The 19,826-nt window shown below is 42.5% G+C and overlaps 1 protein-coding gene and 1 non-coding gene across 4 annotated transcripts in view; both read left to right on the top strand.

Annotated features, from left to right (window-relative positions):
- Positions 1–19,826, top strand: part of DDR1 (discoidin domain receptor tyrosine kinase 1) — a 129,399-nt gene that overhangs the window by 80,525 nt on the left and 29,048 nt on the right. For all 3 annotated transcript variants that reach the window (XM_073598918.1, XM_073598916.1, XM_073598917.1), the window contains exons 4-11: positions 962–1,190; positions 1,662–1,809; positions 3,960–4,062; positions 4,887–5,073; positions 9,382–9,628; positions 17,669–17,824; positions 18,325–18,482; positions 19,587–19,797. In XM_073598918.1, coding sequence (XP_073455019.1) covers positions 962–1,190; positions 1,662–1,809; positions 3,960–4,062; positions 4,887–5,073; positions 9,382–9,628; positions 17,669–17,824; positions 18,325–18,482; positions 19,587–19,797 — 1,439 coding nt within the window. The remainder of the gene's footprint in view (positions 1–961; positions 1,191–1,661; positions 1,810–3,959; positions 4,063–4,886; positions 5,074–9,381; positions 9,629–17,668; positions 17,825–18,324; positions 18,483–19,586; positions 19,798–19,826) is intronic.
- On the top strand, positions 5,884–6,080 carry LOC141109190 (U2 spliceosomal RNA). Its single transcript, XR_012236177.1, has one exon. It is a non-coding gene; the product is annotated as a U2 spliceosomal RNA (small nuclear RNA).

The following is a 19,826-nucleotide window of genomic DNA, read 5'->3' as shown; positions in this document are numbered from 1 at the left end:
ACCCATTGTCTTCGTCAGTGGTTATTAGCCTAGAAGGTATAGAGGACCTCAACTGCGGCCTCTGACATAAACATAAGGACTACACAAAATGCTAAGTATTGCAAAGACTGTCAGAGACCGTGACGATTAGAGATTGTGAACACGTGGATGTATTACTTGAGGCTAGCAGAGATCCTGGTTATCCCTTTACAAATCAATGCTCGCACTACTGACTGCTGAGGTCCAAGAGCCACAAAACAAGTTCCAAAAGGTCTGCATGTGGCTCTTGGGTGGCAAGTGGGGCACCAGAACTCTACACCCAGCTAGTTCAGTGGGTGATTCTGATTTTTAAATTGAAACTGTACCTTAGCTGTAAAAATGAAAAGCCACTTCTCTTGATTTAGTTCCTCTTTGTTACCAGTGCCCGACTTTCTTTGATGTAATGTTAAACAACTCATTCCCCTGTCCAGTGGGAGTACCCTTGCCGGGCAGTAAAGACCTTTGGACAAGGGGGTGGCACTTATCAGAGCTTCACTTAAGCTCCTGCCCCCCTTCCCCAGTGAAAAGGTGAAACTAAATCAGAAAGCACAGAATAGGCATATGTGGCTAATAAAGATAATATCAGAACACAAAATAATGAGAAAATGCCCCATTGGGGACCAAATTGCAGCAAGACACGTTTTTTTCAGTAAAATTAGAAAAGTTTAGAACCCTTGGCAGGCTAATATTACTGTCTTCATATCCCAGTGAAAATTTCTTCTCTCATATTCTGTCTTATTACCAGAGATTATTAAGGTGAAATCTCCCCAAGGCATTAATGGATAGCCAAGTCTGTCTAGAACTGAAATAATGTTTTGGCCTTGTTTGGAAAGAACTTAATATTTTATGTGTCTGCTTATGTTGTTTTTTTTTTTTTATAATTTATTTTTTTTACCTGTGACTCAAGTTTATTTTTTTTCAATATGTCTCCTGTGTGACACAGGATAGAAAGTAACGATGGTGATGGAGCATGGTGCCCAGCAGGACCTGTCTATCCAAATAATGAAGAGTATCTGCAGATAGATCTGAGGAAGCTGTTTTTCCTGACCCTTGTTGGTACACAGGGCCGTGATGGCGGCGGGCTTGGCAAGGAATTTGTCCGACATTACCAGCTGCGCTACAGTCGAGATGGTTACAAATGGGCCCAGTGGCAAGACCGCTGGGGAAATGAGGTAAGATTATAATTGATGGGGTATAAATATATTGGAAAATGGACTTGTCTCTGTTGACCAATTAGACTTCCTTTAATTCTTGCATCATGTTTAAAGAAAAAAGCAAGAGAGGAGCTGAAGTACACCCATAGATAAAACAGACATGTATTCTTTTAGGAACTCTCTGACAATTTCAGTACACAGTGTTTCTTACTTAGGAAATACTGATATTTTGGTTAAGGTAGGGGATTTTGGCTTACCATCATTTTTAGGAACTCTAATGGTGAGGACTTCCCGCTGGAGATCTTGACTGCACCCCCAGTCATTAAATTATACTCCTCTTTTTGCAGCCATCACTGAAAAATCCTTCAGGGACTTCGATACTGTCTTGCAATCACTGTGGAGGTGGTGGTGAGGGGGGGTTAAGACCTGTTTAGAGATTTCACCTCATAAGTCACAAGGCTCACTGTGTATGTCTTCTCCTCTCTGCAGGTCATAGTTGGTAATGAAAACACAGCTGATCTAGTTTTAAAGGACCTGGGGCCTCCACTAATAGCCCGCTATGTTCGTTTCTATCCAATGGCTGACCGAGTCATGAGTGTTTGCCTGAGAGTTGAACTTTATGGTTGCGTCTGGCAAGGTGAGTCTTTTTGTGATGTACTACTCTTAGCCATCTTGGTGATTTGGACCCTCAAATATAAAATATGGGAAAAAGGATGACAGACTGGTACCTGTAATCAGTCAGATTCCAGTTGATTGGTTTTTAGGGCACATAGGCTAGTATAAACTAACACGTAATTTGCTGTTATATGCAAAAAATGTTTATTTTTTTCGTCTCTGAAAGTTTTTATTGATCAAAGTCATTTAATAGTTAGTAGTCATTATTGGCATTTAACTGGACTTACCGTATATACTCGAGTATAGGCCGATTTTTTTCAGCACATTTTTTATGCTCAAGAAGCCCCCCTCGGCTTATACTTGAGCGAGGGTCTCCCGCTGTGTCATGCAGTCTTAACTGTTCAGTGGCCGTCCACTGTAACAAAGACCTGCCTCCTCCTCGTCCGTGATAGACGGAACACTGAACACTGATGCAATGCTGGGAAACTGAATAAGTGTTCTGTCTATCACGGACAAGGAGGAGGCGGGGCTTTGTTACAGTGGACGGCCGCCGAACAGTTAAGACTGCAGTTGCATGACATAGCGGGAGACACCCGCTGTTTGTAATCAAAGGTACAGATGGGCACAATGAGGCTGCAGATGGGCACAGTGAGGCTGCAGATGGGCACTGATGATACAGGTGGGGACAGTGAGGCTGCAGATGGGCACAGTGAGGCTACAGATGGGCATTGTTTACCAGTAGCTGCTGCATTTCCCACCCTAGGCTTATACTCGAGTCAATACGTTTTCCCAGTTTTTTTGTTTTTTTGTGGTAAAATTAGGTGCCTCGGCTTATATTCGGGTCGGCTTATACTCAAGTATATACGGTATTTCATAATGTTAAATATGTTTTATCACTCTTCCAAGTGGGTTCTTTAGTTCAAATTATTATTAGGAACATAATTTAATTGGTATGTTCCCAACACTTATGAAAACTGAGGAAGTCACTGGGATTAGTGGTAAAACACCAATCTCAAAATCAGCACTAAAAAGTCAATGTCCTTTAAAATGTCCTCTCAGAGGATTCTTTAGTGTTTTTGTGTTCAATAAAGTGCATCTGTTATGAAAACCGTCTCTTTTTTCTTGAGTCTTTGATGGAAATCCGAAAAAAAATCTCATAAGAAAAAGAGAGAGGAGACTATATAGTACAGTATGCTCCACATGTGCAATACTCAAAAATCATATACAGTAATACCTTGGATTACGAGCAGAATTTGTTCCAGAAGAATGCTTGTAATCCAAAGCACTCGTATATCAAAGCAAATTTTCCCATAGGAAATAATAGAAACTCAGATAATCCGTTCCACGGCCACTGTTTGTCTGTGCAATACTGCATGTGGCCAGAGGTGCGGGGGCGCCGGAGACACTCAAACACTCGGAGAAGCTTGGAGACACTCGGGAACAAAGTGTTTCCGAGTGTCTTCGAGCGCCACCGGTGCCCCCGCACCTCTGGCCAAATACGGTACTGCACAACACAGAGGCTTGAATCCTGCTCATCTTGCGAGACAACGCTCGCAAAGTGTGTCAGGATTTTGTTTTAAAAACAGCTCGTATTGCGAAATGCTCATAAACCGCGTTACTTGCAATCCGAGGTTCCACTGTAATGTGCTCACATTTAATTTTACTTTGTAATCCTTTATATATATGTGATCCTTTATATATATTCTTACCTTCCAACCAATATTGTAAGCCTTTCATAAACCTGTTGAATCTTCTTCTCCTATTGCTGTGTGTTATATCCTTCCTGGGAGAAATCCTCTCCTCACACTTCCAAATAGATATTAGGAGCTCCCAAAAAGGAAAACAATACACAGTGTGATACCTTAAAACCTTTATGCAAAAACTTTTTATAAAAAACTACTCACAAACAGTGAGCCTGAAACGTGCGTGCCTCTTTAAATCCCAATCTCAAATCCACCATGTGTGCCGTGCTCCACTATTCAATACTTATTCGTGGTTAAGTGCCTTCAAAACTTCAAAACAAGTCCAGATGAATGTCACCAGCTACTATCTTTTCCATTTCTTGTTTTGTTATTTGTGCGATCTGTGAATTATATGAATTTTGTCTTTAAATTAATCCCAGTTCAGTTTATCATTGTTTACCCACTTGGAATTTACTTCTTCTTCTTCCAGATGGTCTTCGTTCCTATACCTCTCCACCTGGAAATGTCATGCAACTTCCTTCGATGTTAGTAAATCTTAATGACTCAACATATGATGGATTCACTGTTGGAGGGTAAATGCTTGCACTATTGTGCCAAGATTTCATTCTTTTCATTTTATTCTTAGCTCCTATATTTATAAATCCTTGTGAGTCTCTGGTGTGCCAATGAACAGTGAGTGTTAGCCAGTTCTGCGTTCTGTTTTATCATATAACAAACTGGCATTGCTCCAGTCTATCCTAATCTCTGTTGCTTGGGTCATTCAGCAATTTTCTTGCTCCTCAAGTTCTTCTCCTCTGCAAGTCTCTTCACTGGCTGCCAATAACACAGACTATATACAGTAGTTTACGATTCTTCAGTAGATGTATCTTACAAAGGATTTTCGCACATTCCCCGTACTAGGAGACAGCGGGTTGCTGTGGCACCTTATCTTCCCGGGGAGGACTTTACTGCATACAGCTATTGACTCCTAATGCAGTTCCAGCCCATTACAGCACATGAGTGCGGCTGACCCAATTGCAAGGATCCACCTAGGCTTTTACCTTTCAGTGACACCCGCTCTACAATTGTTGACACTTCCGGTTTGAGGGGGATATCTATGGGAATGACTCTTATGTGACCATCTGCATTATTTCCCAAGAGTGATCTAATTATCACACATTGACTGTGTGCAGTTCAAGTCCCAGACCCAATCCGGATTGGAGATTTCATCCTCTCCTCTTCCCCCTGTGTCTTAGTGGTGTGCATGGAGGATGTGTATGATTGTGGTGTGCTGCTGTCAGTTGAGGTGCATTATATCACCTATACCACCAGTTGACCACCACTGATCTTAAATGCATGCATGAACAGGCAAGGCATTATCGTTTATCATAATTCTGTTCTTTCTCCTATCCTATAGGCTGCACTATGGAGGTCTGGGGCAGCTGACTGATGGTGTAATTGGGGCAGATGACTTTCTCCAGCACAAGGAACAAGGTGTCTGGCCTGGATATGACTATGTTGGCTGGAATAATGCAAGCTTTTCAACTGGGTACCTTGAAATGGAGTTTGATTTTGATGCCTTACGAGCTTTTACATATATGAGAGTAAGTGTGCCCATTCCAGAATATTAGATATTATGTATCTAAGCTTCAGCCATAAAAATATATATATACAGTGCCTTGAAAAAGTATTCATACCCCTTGAAATTTTCCACATTTTGTCATGTTACAACCAAAAACGTAGATGTATTTTATTGGGATTGTATGTGATACACCAACACAAAGTGGCACATAATTGTAAAGTGGAAGGAAAATGGTAAATAAGGTTCAAATTTTTTCCAAATAAATCTGTGAAAAGTGTTGCGTGCATTTGTATTCAGCCTCCTTTACTCTGATACCCCGAACTAAAATCTAGTGAAACCAATGGCCTTCAGGGGTCACCTAATTAGTAGATAGCGTCCACCTGTGTGTATTTTAATCTCAGTATAAATACAGCTGTTCTGTGAAGCCCCCAGAGGTTTGTTAGAGAACCTTAGTGAACAAACAGCATCATGAAGGCCAAGGAACACACCAGACAAGCCAGGGATAAAGTTGTGGAGGAGTTTAAAGCCGGGTTATGTTATAAAAAAAAATAACCCAAGCTTTGAACAGCTCACGGAGCACTGTTCAATCCATCATTTGAAAATGGAAAGAGTATGGCACAACTGCAAACCTACCAAGACATTGCCGTCTACCTAAACCGATAGGCCTGGCAAGGAGAGCATTAATCAGAGAAGCAGCCAAGAGGCCCATGGTAAACCTGGAGGAGCTGCAGAGATCCACAGCTCAGGTGGGAAAATCTGTCCACAGGACAACTATTAGTCGTGCACTTCAAAATCTGGTCTTTATGGAAGAGTGGCAAGAAGAAAGCCACTGATCGCTTCTCAGCCTTTTGGCTAAGATCAAGTGTAGTATCTGTTCTTATCAGTTTAATATCTGATACGTCCCCAATCTGGGGACCATATATTAAATGGATTTTTAGAACAGGGAGATGGAAGAAGAGCTTGCTGTGTCCACGTCCACTGTAAGCATCGACCTGGTATTGCAGTACCTCCAGGACCGGTGCACCAAAAAAAAAAAAAAAAAAAAGAAGAAAGCCACTGTTGAAAGAAAACCATAAGAAGTCCCGTTTGCAGTTTGTGAGAAGCCATGTGGGGGACACAGCAAACGTGGAAGAAGGTGCTCTGGTCAGATGAGACCAAAATTGAACTTTTTGGCCTAAAAGCAAAGCACTATGTAGGAAAACTACCTCTACACATCACCCTGAACAAAGCATCCCCACCATGAAACATGGGGGTGGTAGCATCATGTTGTGGGGATGCTTTTCTTTAGCAGGGACAGGGAAGATGGTCAGAGTTGATGGGAAGATGGATGGAGCCAAATACAGGGCAATCTTAGAAGAAAACCTGTTAGAGTCTGCAAAAGACTTGACACTGGGGCGGAGGTTCAGCTTCCAGCCCTACTACGACCCTAAACATACAGCCAGAGCTACAATGGAATGGTTTAGATCAAAGCATATTCATTTGTTAGAATGGCCCAGTCCAGACCTAAATCCAATTGTGATTCTGTGGCAAGAATTGAAAATTTCTGTTCACAGACACTCTCCATCCAATCTGACAGAGCTTGAGCTATTTTGCAAAGAAGAATGGACAAAAATCTCACTCTCTAGATGTGCAAAGCTGGTAGAGACATCCCCAAAAAGACTTGCAGCTGTAATTGCAGCAAAAGGTGGTTCTACAAAGTATTGACTCAGGGGGGCTGAGCACGCCACACTTTTCACATATTTATTTGTAAAAAAATGTGAAAACCATTTTATCATTTTCCTTCCACTTCAAAATTATGTGCCACTTTGTGTTGGTCTATCACATAAAGTCCGAAAAAAATACATTTAAGTTTTTGGTTGTAACATGACAGAATGTGGAAAATTTCAAGGGGTATGAATACTTTTTCAAGACACTGTAGCTAACAGGAAATTAAACTTTATCAGGGGCCTGTACTGTGGAACCTGTGCCAAAAATGCAGTCTAGCCACTTGTATTGTCTGTAGGCTCCCTGCTGCTTATATTTCCCCATGCAATTTATTTATTTATTTGGTGGGGGGGGGGGGGGGGGGATGTGGTATATGTATATTTAGCATGTTCATTTTTAGAAAATATATGTCTGTATCTATGCTCTAACAAATTAGCTTAATCAGAGGCCTTTTTTCTACCTCTGATCCTATTTACAGTATTGTTTGGGCTAGATTATCAGCTGTATCATATTGCAGTTTATCAGTAATTTATATGCTTCACAAAGTTTTAACAGTGGCAGTTCGTTTTTCTTGTTCTTGCAGTGAAAAAAAAAAACATAAAATACAGAGATTGGACCTATCACCACTCTATCCAAAACTAGAGGTTTTGGTTGAGCATTTTCATTCTGTATTTTTTTTTCATGGGTGTCATTTAGCAAGAATGCTGATTGAACTGTCAACATTCAGACACCAGTAGGTGGAGGACTTGCACATTTCTATAGAAAATAAAATTTAGCTTACCAAGCAAGTTAGAATACAAAAGTTGAAATTAAAAATTCGACTTTGTTCAATATATACCCTACCAGCCCCCTTCCCACAACAATACAAACAATGGTTATCATACAATGCATACTATTAAATGTGAATCAGTATACATAATCTACCTGTCCGTTTGTGTGATACACAAGACCAATGAGGGTTACAAGTGCGCAATATACTTATCCTATTTTCTTGACTTGTGGTATATGTCATGGATGTCATTCTACTCATACTTAAAGGAGAAGTACTGACAAAGCTCATTTGGCTGTACTTTTCAATTGGATCACAGTAATGCAGTTTGTTCTGCACTCCTGTGACCCATTTTTGGCAGACAGTGGGCTGAAGTCCGCTGTCGGCTGACATCACAGAGCCAATTCAGGCTCGAGAAAGATCGCAACCTTACGGTCAGGATCCGCCCACATGCCTGGACTGGCACCCGGCCCTGCCTGAGCATGCCGCTCCCAACCCCTCCACTGCCCAGCGCTCCAGTGAGCACAGGCGGGCAGATCAGAGAGCTGGTGACTGACAGTCACCAGCTCTCTGCTCAAGGAACTGTGAGAACCAAGTGATGGGCGGTGTTTGTGCGCTCTGTTCTCAGTGTTAGAGCCGGTGGGGGACAGATACAGCTTCGGGGCGATGCTGCATCCATCTAGGTAAGTATGATTTCAACAAAAAACCAAAACATTCTTCTCTTTTAATCAAAAAGTTTATGTAAAAAAGAAATTGCTTTCCATATTTTCTTTACTATATCTTCTATAGCTAATGACCTATAAAAGATATACGAGACACAATTTTTTTTTTTTCTTTAAAAACAAGCTGTGTACATACCTGAATTTGACTAGGTATCCGCCTCCTGCAGTCCTCTGTACAGCAGAGCTTAGATTTAAAGAGGGTGAAACAGCTCAAGGAGCTAATCAGTTGTGCTGCAATACTAATAGTTGGACAGAGCAGAGTCTTGCTTCTTCTTTCACTGTCCAGTCACAGGCTGCGTGTGAGAAGATCTGTAAAGATTGCCAAAACCTCGGATTGCGAGTAAGGCGGTTTACGAGCATTTCGCAATATGAACTGTTTTTTTCAAGCCTCTGGGGTGTGCAGTACCGCATGTGGTCAGAGGTGCGGGGGTGCGGGTGATGCTCGGAGACGCTTGGAGACACTCAGAGACACCTCTGGCCACATGCGGTACTGCATACACTAGCATACACTAGCAGTGACACTGGAACAAATTATCTGAGTTTGCATTGATTCCTATGGGGAAACTCGCTTTGATATACGAGTGCTTTGGATTACAAGCATGCTTCTGGAACGAATTATGCTCGTAATCGAAGGTACTACTGCATAGTTTTTTTATGTTCAGGCTAAACTGAAAAACTCCTTTATTCATGCTACACAGCATGGATGGACACATTTCGCCAGCTGTCAAAATACCCAAACAGTCCCAGCATCTGATTGGATGCTGCATTGTTTGGCCAACAATTTTACGGCCAACTTCTTTGATTTTTCAATCGAGGGATGTCAGTCATGAGGCAGCCAATAGGGCCACCTATGGAGCCAAATTTGGCCAGCTCATCAGAAACTGGACAAAATGTGCTCTGTGTATGGCCAGCTGTAGTGTTACTGAATTACATCAGGGAAAAATGAAGTCTGCTGCCCTACAGACAGGGCCGTGTGGTGTGATAGAACTGTGTAAATATCAGGATTGGATGGACAGAAATACAAATCCGTTGGCAGGTAAAACAGTGCCATACATGTATTTCATCTGTGTATGTAGCTGTTTACCTGGCGTCCAGCATTAATGTTTTTTTGTGCTCCCTCTTTGTTCCCTATCAGGTGCATTGTAATAACATGCGTTCACGAGAAGTTCAGATATTCCGCCGTGTGGACTGTTACTTCAAGCGCACCCTACATACTCCATGGGACCTCCATCCTGTCAGCCTTTCCCTAGCCCTGGATGTTCGGGACCCCAGTGCCCGTACTGTCACCATACCACTGTCCAACAGAAGGGCACGAATCATCCGCTGTCACTACTACTTCTCCAGCCAATGGCTGCTTATCAGTGAAATCTCCTTCCTCTCTGGTCAGTATGTTTAAAAACCTCCCAATAAGTTTCATTTTTCTTTTTTTAGTTTGTTTGTAACTTCCTTTTTATTGAGTTTTTTCATTTTACAAAAAGAAACACTTCATACATTCCATAAACGTATACTCTCTATGCACAATGCCAAAGAATCTTCTTGCTTGTATGTTCCATATTTCTAGTAATAACACATCATCTCATCTTTGAGGGTCTGTCCACCCAAAATTTATATTTCCTGGTAGAGACAAGTGAGCTGAATCACCCCCTGGCCTCATGGTAGGGGCTTCTATTGGTTACCTCCTTCTGAAAATTCTTAGTGTAGCACCCTGGGGTTTAGTCAGGGAGCTCCCCACAAATTTACTTGCCAGGAGTAGTTATCTTGGTTGATTGATAGATATCTATTGATTTCTCCCTAAGTTTGGCCTTGTTGCACTTTTCCCTTCTACCACTAGGTGACCAGGTACTTGGTGGTACTAGATACGAGAAGGGCAACCCAAGGTCAGGTTATGGGTATATGGGGTATCTCAGCCAATAGGCAGGGGTTTTCTTCAAACCCTTGGCCTGCTGGGAGAACCTATATATTCGGTGGAGTCAGTTGATCTATGTTCTGTGCCACATGGACGGCTGTCTGGGTGGACGTGTGTCGTACGCCCTGGGCTGCTAGGCCGGAGATTGGGCCTATCCCGGGGGTATCTGGCTGCTAGGCTGTGTGAGGGCCTATGCAGAAGTAAAAAAGAGCAGCGCAGGGTTGGGATAGCAGTTTGCAGTGCAACCAGAAGTGACGGTTCTGTCTGCCGGAGAACCTGTCAGTGCCGGTTCACACTAGACGCGGCACGACTTGCAGGTCGCCTCACCGAGGCGACCTGCACACGACTGCCGGGGCGACTTGCAAGACGACTTCTGTATAGAAGTCTATGCAAGTCGCCCCCAAAGTAGTACAGGAACCTTTCTTCTAAGTCGGAGCGACTTGCGTCGCTCCGATTAGAACGGTTCCATTGTAAAGAACGGGAGGCGACTTGTCAGGCGGCTAGGTCGCCTGACAAGTCGCCCCCGTGTGAACCGAGCCTCAGTGTTCGGAGGTAGAAGGGAAGCTGTCGCCACAAAGGGGCCAACCACCTTTACCAGGGACTACAGTGAGTAACTGAAGCAAGTACTGGAATCATATTCTCACCGAAAGGGCACAGTGGAGAATTGGGAAACTTCAGGTGGTGATCAAGTCAGGGACCCAACCCGCGGAGGAGACACTTGCAGAGCAGCCTTGTGAGTCAAGTCAGGGACCTCGCTGGTTAACAGGGGTGAAGCTTGAGAAGTATCTGGAGTGCCAAGCTAGGGACCCAGCAGGGAAGCGTGGGTGATGCTTGAGGAGATACCACCGCAAAACCTTGGAGGAGCTCAAGGGATTCAGAGTCAGTGAATCAGCGGGTCTAGTGAGAGACTGGGAGCTCAGTGTTGAAGAACTACAAGAGGCAGTTGTAGTGAAGCAGAAAGGATTGTTACATTTGAGTTAGGAACTGTTAAAGACTGTTACCATAGGAGACAGCATTCCTGCAAGTGCAGATGTGGCTTCTTGCTGGGGGCCTTTCCCTGCATGGCTGTCCTCCTATTGAAGTCTTGGAGTCTGTCAATTGAATTTGCAACTATCTAAGGGTGTCCTGGCCCTAACCCTCTTTCCCCCAAAAATACGAAAAAGACTGTTAAAAAAAAGAAAACCTTCTATTACATCCAAGAAGTGTCTGTCGCCCGATAACTTTGTCACTCTTGCACCCAATATGCCTTACAACCCACTATATACAGGAGGATGTCAGCTACCTTTGGCTTGTAAAGTTTTCATTAGACTGGACATGGCCAGAGACCTTGCTACATTAGTTATCTGGCTAACATGGAAACCCACTAGTTTAAGGACCAAGCATGTAGAAAAAAAAGTTGAAGTAAAATCAGAACTTCTTATCTGCATACTTGTTCCAGGTTGATGACTCAGTAAGAAAGTATGTAAAGTGTAGCTAATCCCTCATTATAAAATCTATACATTCAAAGGTCACTGTTAACATAAAAACATCTGAGATTTTTTTTCTAAATGATTCAATGTTAAAGTGTATTTCATCTTTTGCAGCCAAATTGTTCCCATTCAACTGGCATAAATAAAAAAAAAATGTTGTCAACCTTTTACTTCTCTTTTCCAAAAAATTCCAAAACTATCCAAAAACGTCAAAAGCAGAAGTTTTCATCTGCTATGCAGAGTAGGCTGGGGAGTAAATGTTTACCATAATTAACCTTGTCTGTACTGTTCTGGCAGATCTCATTATTCTTAGTTGTAAACTAGATTTGAACACTGACCTAACATAGGGTTAATTACGGTGCATTCAGAAAGTATTCACAGCGCTTCACTTTTTCCTCATTTTCTTATGTTACAGCCTTATTCCATAATGGATTACATTTATTATTTTCCTAAAAATTCTACACACAATACCCCATAATGACAACATGAAAGGAGTTTGTTTGAAATCTTTGCAAATTTATTAAAAATAAAAAACGAAAAAAAATCACATGTGCATAAGTATTCACAGCCTTTGCCATATCACTCAAAATTGAGCTCAGGTGCATCCTGTTTCCACTGATCATCCTTGAGATGCTTCTACAAATTGATTGGAGTCCACTTGTGGTAAATTCAGTTGATTGGACATGGTTTGGAAAGGCTCTCACCTGTCTATATAAGGTCCCACAATTAACACTGCATGTCAGAGAACAAACCAAGCCATGAAGTTCAAGGAATTGTCTGTAGACCCCTGAGACAGGATTGTATTGAGGCACAGATCTGGGGAAGGGTGCAGAAAATTTTCTGCAGCATTGAAGGTCCCAATGAGCACAGTGGCTTCCATCATCCGTAAATGTAAGAAGTCTGGAACCACCAGGACTCTTCCTAGAGTGGGCCGCCTGGCCAAACTAAGTGATCGAGGGAGAAGGGCCTTAGTCAGGGAGGTGACCAAGAACTGATGGTCACTCTGACAGAGCTCCAGCAATTCTCTGTGGAGAGAGGAGAACCTTCCAGAAGAACAACCAATCTCTGCAGCACTCCACCAATCAGGCCTCTATGGTAGAGTGGCCAGATGGAAACCACTCCTCAGTAAAAGGCACGTGAAAGCCTACCTGGAGTTGGCCAAAAATCACCTGAAAATGGTCTGAGAGTCAAAATTCTCTGTTCTGATGAAACAAAGATTGAACTCCTTGGCCTGAATGGCAAGGGTCATGTCTGGAGGAAACCAGGCACCACTCATCACCTGGTCAATACCACCCCTACAGTGAAGCATGGTGGTGGCAGCATCATGCTGTGGGGATGTTTTTCAGCTGCAGGAACTGGGAGACTAGTCAGGATCGAGGGAAATATTAATGCAACAATGTACAGAGACATTCTTGATGAAAACTGGTCCTCAGACTGGGGCAAATGTTCATCTTCCGACAGGACAACAACCCTAATCACACAGCCAAGATAACAAAGGAGTAGCTACAGAAAAACTCTGTGAATGTCCTTGAGTGGCCCAGCCAGAGCCCAGACTGAACCTGATTAAACATCTCTGGAGGGATCTGAAAATGGCTGTGCACCGATGTTCCCCATCCAACCTGATGGAGCTTGAGAGGCCCTGCAAAAAAGAATGGGAGAAACTGCCCAAAAATAGGTGTGCCAAGCTTGTAGCATCATACTCAAAGAGACTTGAGGCTATAATTGGTGCCAAAGGAGCTTCAACAAAGTATTGAGCGAAGGTTGTGAATCAGGGAGCGAGCGCAGGTATACCGGAAGTGACTTTTAGTAAGGATACGAGTTCAGCACTCGTGGATTTTCGCCTGTTTTCGGCTTTTTAATGTGAGGTTTAGCTGTTTCTTCCTAATAAACTGGTATTAAATGGTAATACACTACGAGAGTATTATCTTCCATACATCCATACCTGGAGGATAGAGGAAAGGACCCCATAGGAACACTGTAGAATCTATACTACCATTACAGAGAGCAGAGCGTTGGGAAAGTATACAGAGGACCCCCAGAGGTGACTACATTACATTACTTCTGAGAGATAACATTATATGCCGTATACCAAGCATATCTCAGGTGAGAGGCTAGAGAGCACAGAGGTGACACGGAAGAAAGGGAAGAAGTCACCCATTATTATGGACATTCACAAGCAATGGTGAAGACATACATTACGAATATTCATTTTAGACTGTAATAATGACTTTTGAAGGAATTCTATGTTTGTTCCACGGATATCGTTATTGTTTCAAGTTGATGTGTGGATTTATTTGTGTCCATCCTTGAGACACACTGTACTATTGTTTGCACTACAGGAATTATTGTCACTTACTATTATTGCATATTTAAAGTTGGTACAATTGTTGACAGCGCAACAATATTCACCATTCAAAGACTGTGAATACTTATGAACATGTGATTTTTTTCGTTTTGTATTTTTAATACGTTTGCAAAAATTTCAAACAAACTTTTTTCACATTGTCATTAATAGTATTGTTTGTAGAATTTTGAGGAAAATAATAAATGTAATCCACTTTGGAATAAGGCTGTAACGAAACAGAATGTGGAAAAAGTGAAGCGCTGTGAATACTTTCCGGATGCACTGTATCTAGAAACTGGACTTTATTGTATGTTAATGAGGGGAAACTCAGTGGGTCCCTCTTTGTCAAGTCGGGACAGATTGAGCTCCTTCTGATTTGTAATTGTTCAGAGTAGATTGCAGTTTGCCCAATGCCTGCTCTAAACAAACACTTTTGTTTGTTTTTTAAATAATTTTAGATATGCTGTGTGAAGGGCAACACGTAAAAAACATTTAGGCCTCTTTCACACGGATGATCCGTATGTCCGTTTTTCATCCATCCGTTTTCGGATGAAAAACGGACATACAGTCATCCCTATGGAGCGTCGGATGTCAGCGGTGACATGTCCGCTGACATCCGACCCGCTCCGATCCGAAAAGTGTAACGGAGGAAAAACCTACTTTTTCCTCCGTTTTCGGATTGGATCGGATGACGACGGACACTACGGACCGTCATCATCCGATCCCCCCATAGGGGAGAGCGGCGCTCTGACAGGTCCGTCGCTGCACAGTGTGCAGCGATGCACCTGTCATCTTCCTGCTCAGCGGGGATCGGCGGAGCTATCCCCGCTGAGCAAGCGGATGTTCACGGGGCGGATCATGACTGATCTGCCCCGTGTGAAAGAGGCCTTATTTTCTCAAATTTGACAAGTGGGTTGGTGGGTGCACAGTCTCATAGGCAGCTGTCAATCAAAAGGAAGGGGTCGGCACATCAGCTTGTATTGGCCAGCGTGAGCGCCCATTTTTAGGGTGACAACACTGCTTTTACTTGGGGAACTGCTCAGGGCAGTGTTGTCACGCTGCAGTGCCAATACAGCTTGTAACTGGCTGCATCACCAGGTTGAAATAATAAAAAAGAAAATGATGCAAAACAACAGATAACCTGAATTAAATGTAAAGTAAGTCATTATTTTGTGTATTTTTATTTGAAAGATTCAAATATACTTTAGTCTTTGGGCTAAAGTATCAGCCAGGCAACTAACAAGGAAGGAACTAAAGTTGCTCCCTACATGTTTGTGTTGTGAAAGGTTTCATTATTAGTTCAGGGACTTCTCCATGTAAAAAAAAAAAGATCAACAGAGAGAGGGAAACCCATTTGTGAAAGGCTGATAGTTGAAAAAAAAAACTCAAGCATGGGCATCTCATCTTCAAGGTATAAAAAAAAAAAAAACCCGGTCATTGAGCTTTCCAGCTTTGACCAAACAAAAAAGTTATTCATTTTAGCTGGAGCTACAGGTAATGAAGACACAAGTAGTTAAAGTGGAAGTAAACCCTCCTATTATACTCATCCAAGAAAGTTACGATCTTGGCCTCTGTTTAATCTTCAACTGCCATGATGCTGCACATATGATCAGTTATGACACCAGCCATTGGATGGTTTGACAGTTTGGTTGAGAGCACAACAAATGTGACAGTTACATTCCCGACCCGTGCCGGACATGTAACAGTTTTTTTAAACTGTTAAATCGATGGGTTTACTTAAACTTTAACCACTTGCTGACCGCCGCATGTACATATACGTCGGCAGAATGGCACAAACAGGCAAATGGGCGTACAGGTACACCCCTTTAAATTTGCCGCCGTGTGGTCGCGTTCGGGCCCTGCGATCACACTCACGGAGCTCGTGGGTCCCAAGGACTCGATGTCCACGGGGATACCCACGATCGTCTCACGGAGAGGAAGAAATGCTGATGTAAACAAGCATTTCCCCGTTCTGCCTAGTGACACTGACACTGATCACAGCTCCCTTTAATCAGGAGCGGTGATCAGTGTCGTGTCACACATAGCCCCTCCCCCACACAGTTAGAATCACTCCTTAGGACACACTTATCCCCTGCAGCGCCCTCTCCTCGTTAACCCCTTCACTGCCAGTCACATTTACACAGTAATCAATGCATTTTTAATTGCACTGATCGCTGTATAAATGTGAATGGTCCCAAAATAGCACCAAAAGTGTCTGATCTGTCCACCATAATGTCGCAGTCATGATAAAAAAAAAACGCTGATCACCACCATTACTAGTAAAAAAAAAAATAATAAAAATGCCACAAAACATCCCCTATTTTGTAGACGCTAACTTTTGCGCAAACCAATCAATAAAGTCTTATTGCGATTTTTTTTTTTTTTTTTTTTTTTTTTTTTTCTTTTTTACCAAAAATATGTAGAAGAATACGTATTGGCCTAAACTGAGGAAAAAACATTTTTTTATATATATTTGTTGGGGATATTTATTATAGCAAAAAGTAAAAAATAATGCGTTTTTTTTTCAAAATTGTCGCTCTTTTTTTATTTATAGCGCAAAAATTAAAAACCGCAGAGGTGATCAAATACCACCAAACGAAAGCTCTATTTGTGGGGAAAAAGGGATGTCAATTTTGTTTGGGAGCCACGTCGCACGACCGTGCAATTGTCAGTTAAAGCAACGCAGTACGGAATAGCAAAATGTGCTCTGGTCTTTGGCCAGCCAAATGGTCCGGGGCTTAAGTGGTTAAGGGCCAGTTCACACCACATGCCAGTGTGTTTTTTTTCTGTATCAAAAATGTTTGGAAAGTAGGTTATATGGTTTTCAATGGCATAGTTCACACCAGTGCTTGCAGTTCCAGAAAAAAAAAGTAGAACATGCTGCATTTTTCCTGCACCGGGGACCGTACTGGAACACTGTAAAACGCATTGGAACACACCTAAATGCACCTCAAATGCACTGAAACACACATGTCCTTATTTAAGGGTAAGAAAAAAGTGTGGGGGGGGGGGATGTGCACTGGACTGCATCAAAAACGCACCAAAAAATGCATAAAAAAAAGTGCATATAGAAAAGCATCTGGAACACATCTGGACTGCTTTTCTATGGTGTGAACTGGCCCTAAAGAAGGACTAAAGCCCCCAACTTCAGTTTCCAAAAACAGTTACATTGAAGGTATGCCGTGAATGAGAACTGTCACAGTTTCCTGTGTTCTCAACAGAGCTGTCAAGCTATCAAATGGCTGGTGTCATAACTGATCACACGTGCAGGTGATACACTGGTTCAGCGCGTCAGCTTCCTGTGTCACCTCTTTACCACCATCAGGGAAGGTGACCTAGGAAGAAGTCGTGCTAAACCAGAGACTATGATACAGTATGTTTGCATCATGTATTACAAATCCTTTGGTGGGTAAAACAGTAGACCAATATATATTTGAAGAAAGTATGTAGCTATTTGCCTAAAGTGCCACTTTAAATGTAAAAGCCATAAACTTACTATAAATTGTTTGATCTAAAGTAAATAATTGTTAAAACCCCCCAAAAAACTCTTTAAATGGACATGCCCCATCTTGTTTTGCAACTGTCACATGTCTCAGGTTATAAGGATCTGTAATTAATTTTTGCGTTAGACTAAAGTTTTCTTTTAATGGCTTTATTGTTCTGGATCTCACATGGGCCACTCTCATGGATTTTTCATGTACAGATGTCCTGGACTCATCAGAACCAGAAGAACCAAGCCCTCTACCAGAACCAAGAGAGACCACACCCCAACCAGCCGTAACAGGCTTGCCACAGGGCACCAGCCAAAGAACAAGACCAGCTATCACCACCATGGGCAGCTTCAGTGAAAGTGTTCACGGTGAGGGTGTCGATGTTTTGTTCCTGTCACGTCTAAGTATATCTTTCCATGTTAAAATTTTTATGTCTTTTTGTAGCATTACAACCCTTTAATTGGTATACCAGTTGTTGTACCTCGATTTCTACTAATATTTAGACCCCATGATTCTAAGACTAGATTTACCCTCTTCATTTGTACTGGTGATTATTGTCATCCTGGATAGAAAGGGGAAATCCAAAATTTTGAGGCGTCATCAGAGATCTTCAAGTGGGAACACTTGTGAGGGAAGTGAAAAGGGATCTCCTCGGTAGGACACAGTACACAAAAACCTTCCCCTCCTATTTCTGAGATTTAAAGTAAAGAAATGTGGTATTAGATATACTTTATTCAACACCAGCTATTGTCCACCATTAACGGATTGGATGTCATAATTTCTAAGCTTCAGCAGAGGAATGACAGCTAAAATCTGACCATTGCTTTAAGTAACACCACTTTCCTTATCTTTCTTTTCTCCTAACTAGAAGCTGTCAGCGTTAACCGGATAAACCAACCAATTGCTATGGATGACAACAACAACACTTCCATTCTGATTGGCTGCCTGGTGGTCATAATCCTGCTTTTATTGGTTGTCATTATTCTTATCCTTTGGAGGCAACGCTGGAGGAGATTGCTCGGGAAGGTAGGCGATTAGATGGATGACAGTAGGGTAGAAGAACACAGTGTAAGTCTGGGAAACAAGGAAATAGACAGCCTATATTAAACTAGTAGCAATCATTTAATACATGTATTAGAGCAAATGCTATTTCTAAGGTTTGCCGCCTGTGTCCCAGCGGTAAGGTACTAGCTCGGACTCTGATCTGATTGCCAGAGCTCTGCTGTGAAGTGGACTTGCTGGCCCAGAATGCGGCCAGTGAAGCCATCAAGCTGCTGGCTACAACCTCCAAAGTGGTGTTTTCTTGGGGAATATGTGGATAATGCACTCTAGAGAGAGAGATGGTTTTAATCTGATTCTTGACTGTCACAGCAAGACTCAGAGCAGAGAACATTTCCTGTTGGGTCACTGACAGCAATAAACATCAGGAGAGGGGTCAAATCCTTCCCCATACCAAGGTAAAGCCCAGTCTAAGTTATCAAATTAACTACCTGGCCCTTTCCCCTCCCCCTCCTTACACCCCTTCTTCTCTCCGCATAATGATTAAAAGTATACATAACCTAATTCTGTATTCTGATACTGTGTATTCTATGTGGTCATATACTGAGTGCTTCCTTCATTGGGCTGTAGGTGGGTTTTAATGGTGCTCACATGTTGCAGTTACATGTGACATGTGAGTTACTTTCTTTGCACCAGTACACTATGAGCCCAGGCTTCTTGATGATGCTGAGCCAGTCAATGTTTTTATGGCAGCCTGGGCTTAAAGGTAAGGTAGAGGCTCAGTGTCATGCAAGTAGGGCAGCAACCACTGGGCAAGGAGAACACAAAGGGCAGCACTATAGCACTATATTATTGTAATATATTTTTAAAAATGCGGGCAGAGTTGGACTTGAATTGTAAATTTGTAAAACCATTGTGGACAGCCATTTAAGTCCTGGGAGCCTCAAATGCAGCCCTGGCTCACTTTAACAGCAGCAGGATGTCTCTGGCTTCAATACTTTTTAACAGACCGACTCAGAACAAGAACACAGATCAGAAAAATCTGAGTACAGTCACAACTTGTGATACCTGCTCCAGATCAGCGACTCTGAGTCCAGAGTGATTTTCTTTTTTCCTTCTATTTTCTTCCAGGCTCAGCATCGTCCCTCCGACAGTGACCTCACTGCCCACCTTTCCCTCCCTTCTGACACTGTTGTCATCAACAACACACAGAACCTCTCACTGGCATCCCGCCACAGTAACCGCTATGAGCGTATTCTGACTGCAGAGGGGGAGTACCAGGAGCCAAGCCACAGCGTCCTCGCCAAGATGCCCACTTTGTGCTCCAGTTCTGAGGGTGCAGGTAGGGAAGATCTATATGTATCCCGGGCA

The sequence above is a fragment of the Aquarana catesbeiana genome, linkage group LG09 (assembly GCF_042186555.1).
Source record: "Aquarana catesbeiana isolate 2022-GZ linkage group LG09, ASM4218655v1, whole genome shotgun sequence".
Taxonomy (NCBI): Eukaryota; Metazoa; Chordata; class Amphibia; order Anura; family Ranidae; genus Aquarana; species Aquarana catesbeiana.
The sequence above is the reverse complement of the archived record's forward strand: the minus strand, read 5'-3'. Positions and strand labels throughout refer to the sequence as shown.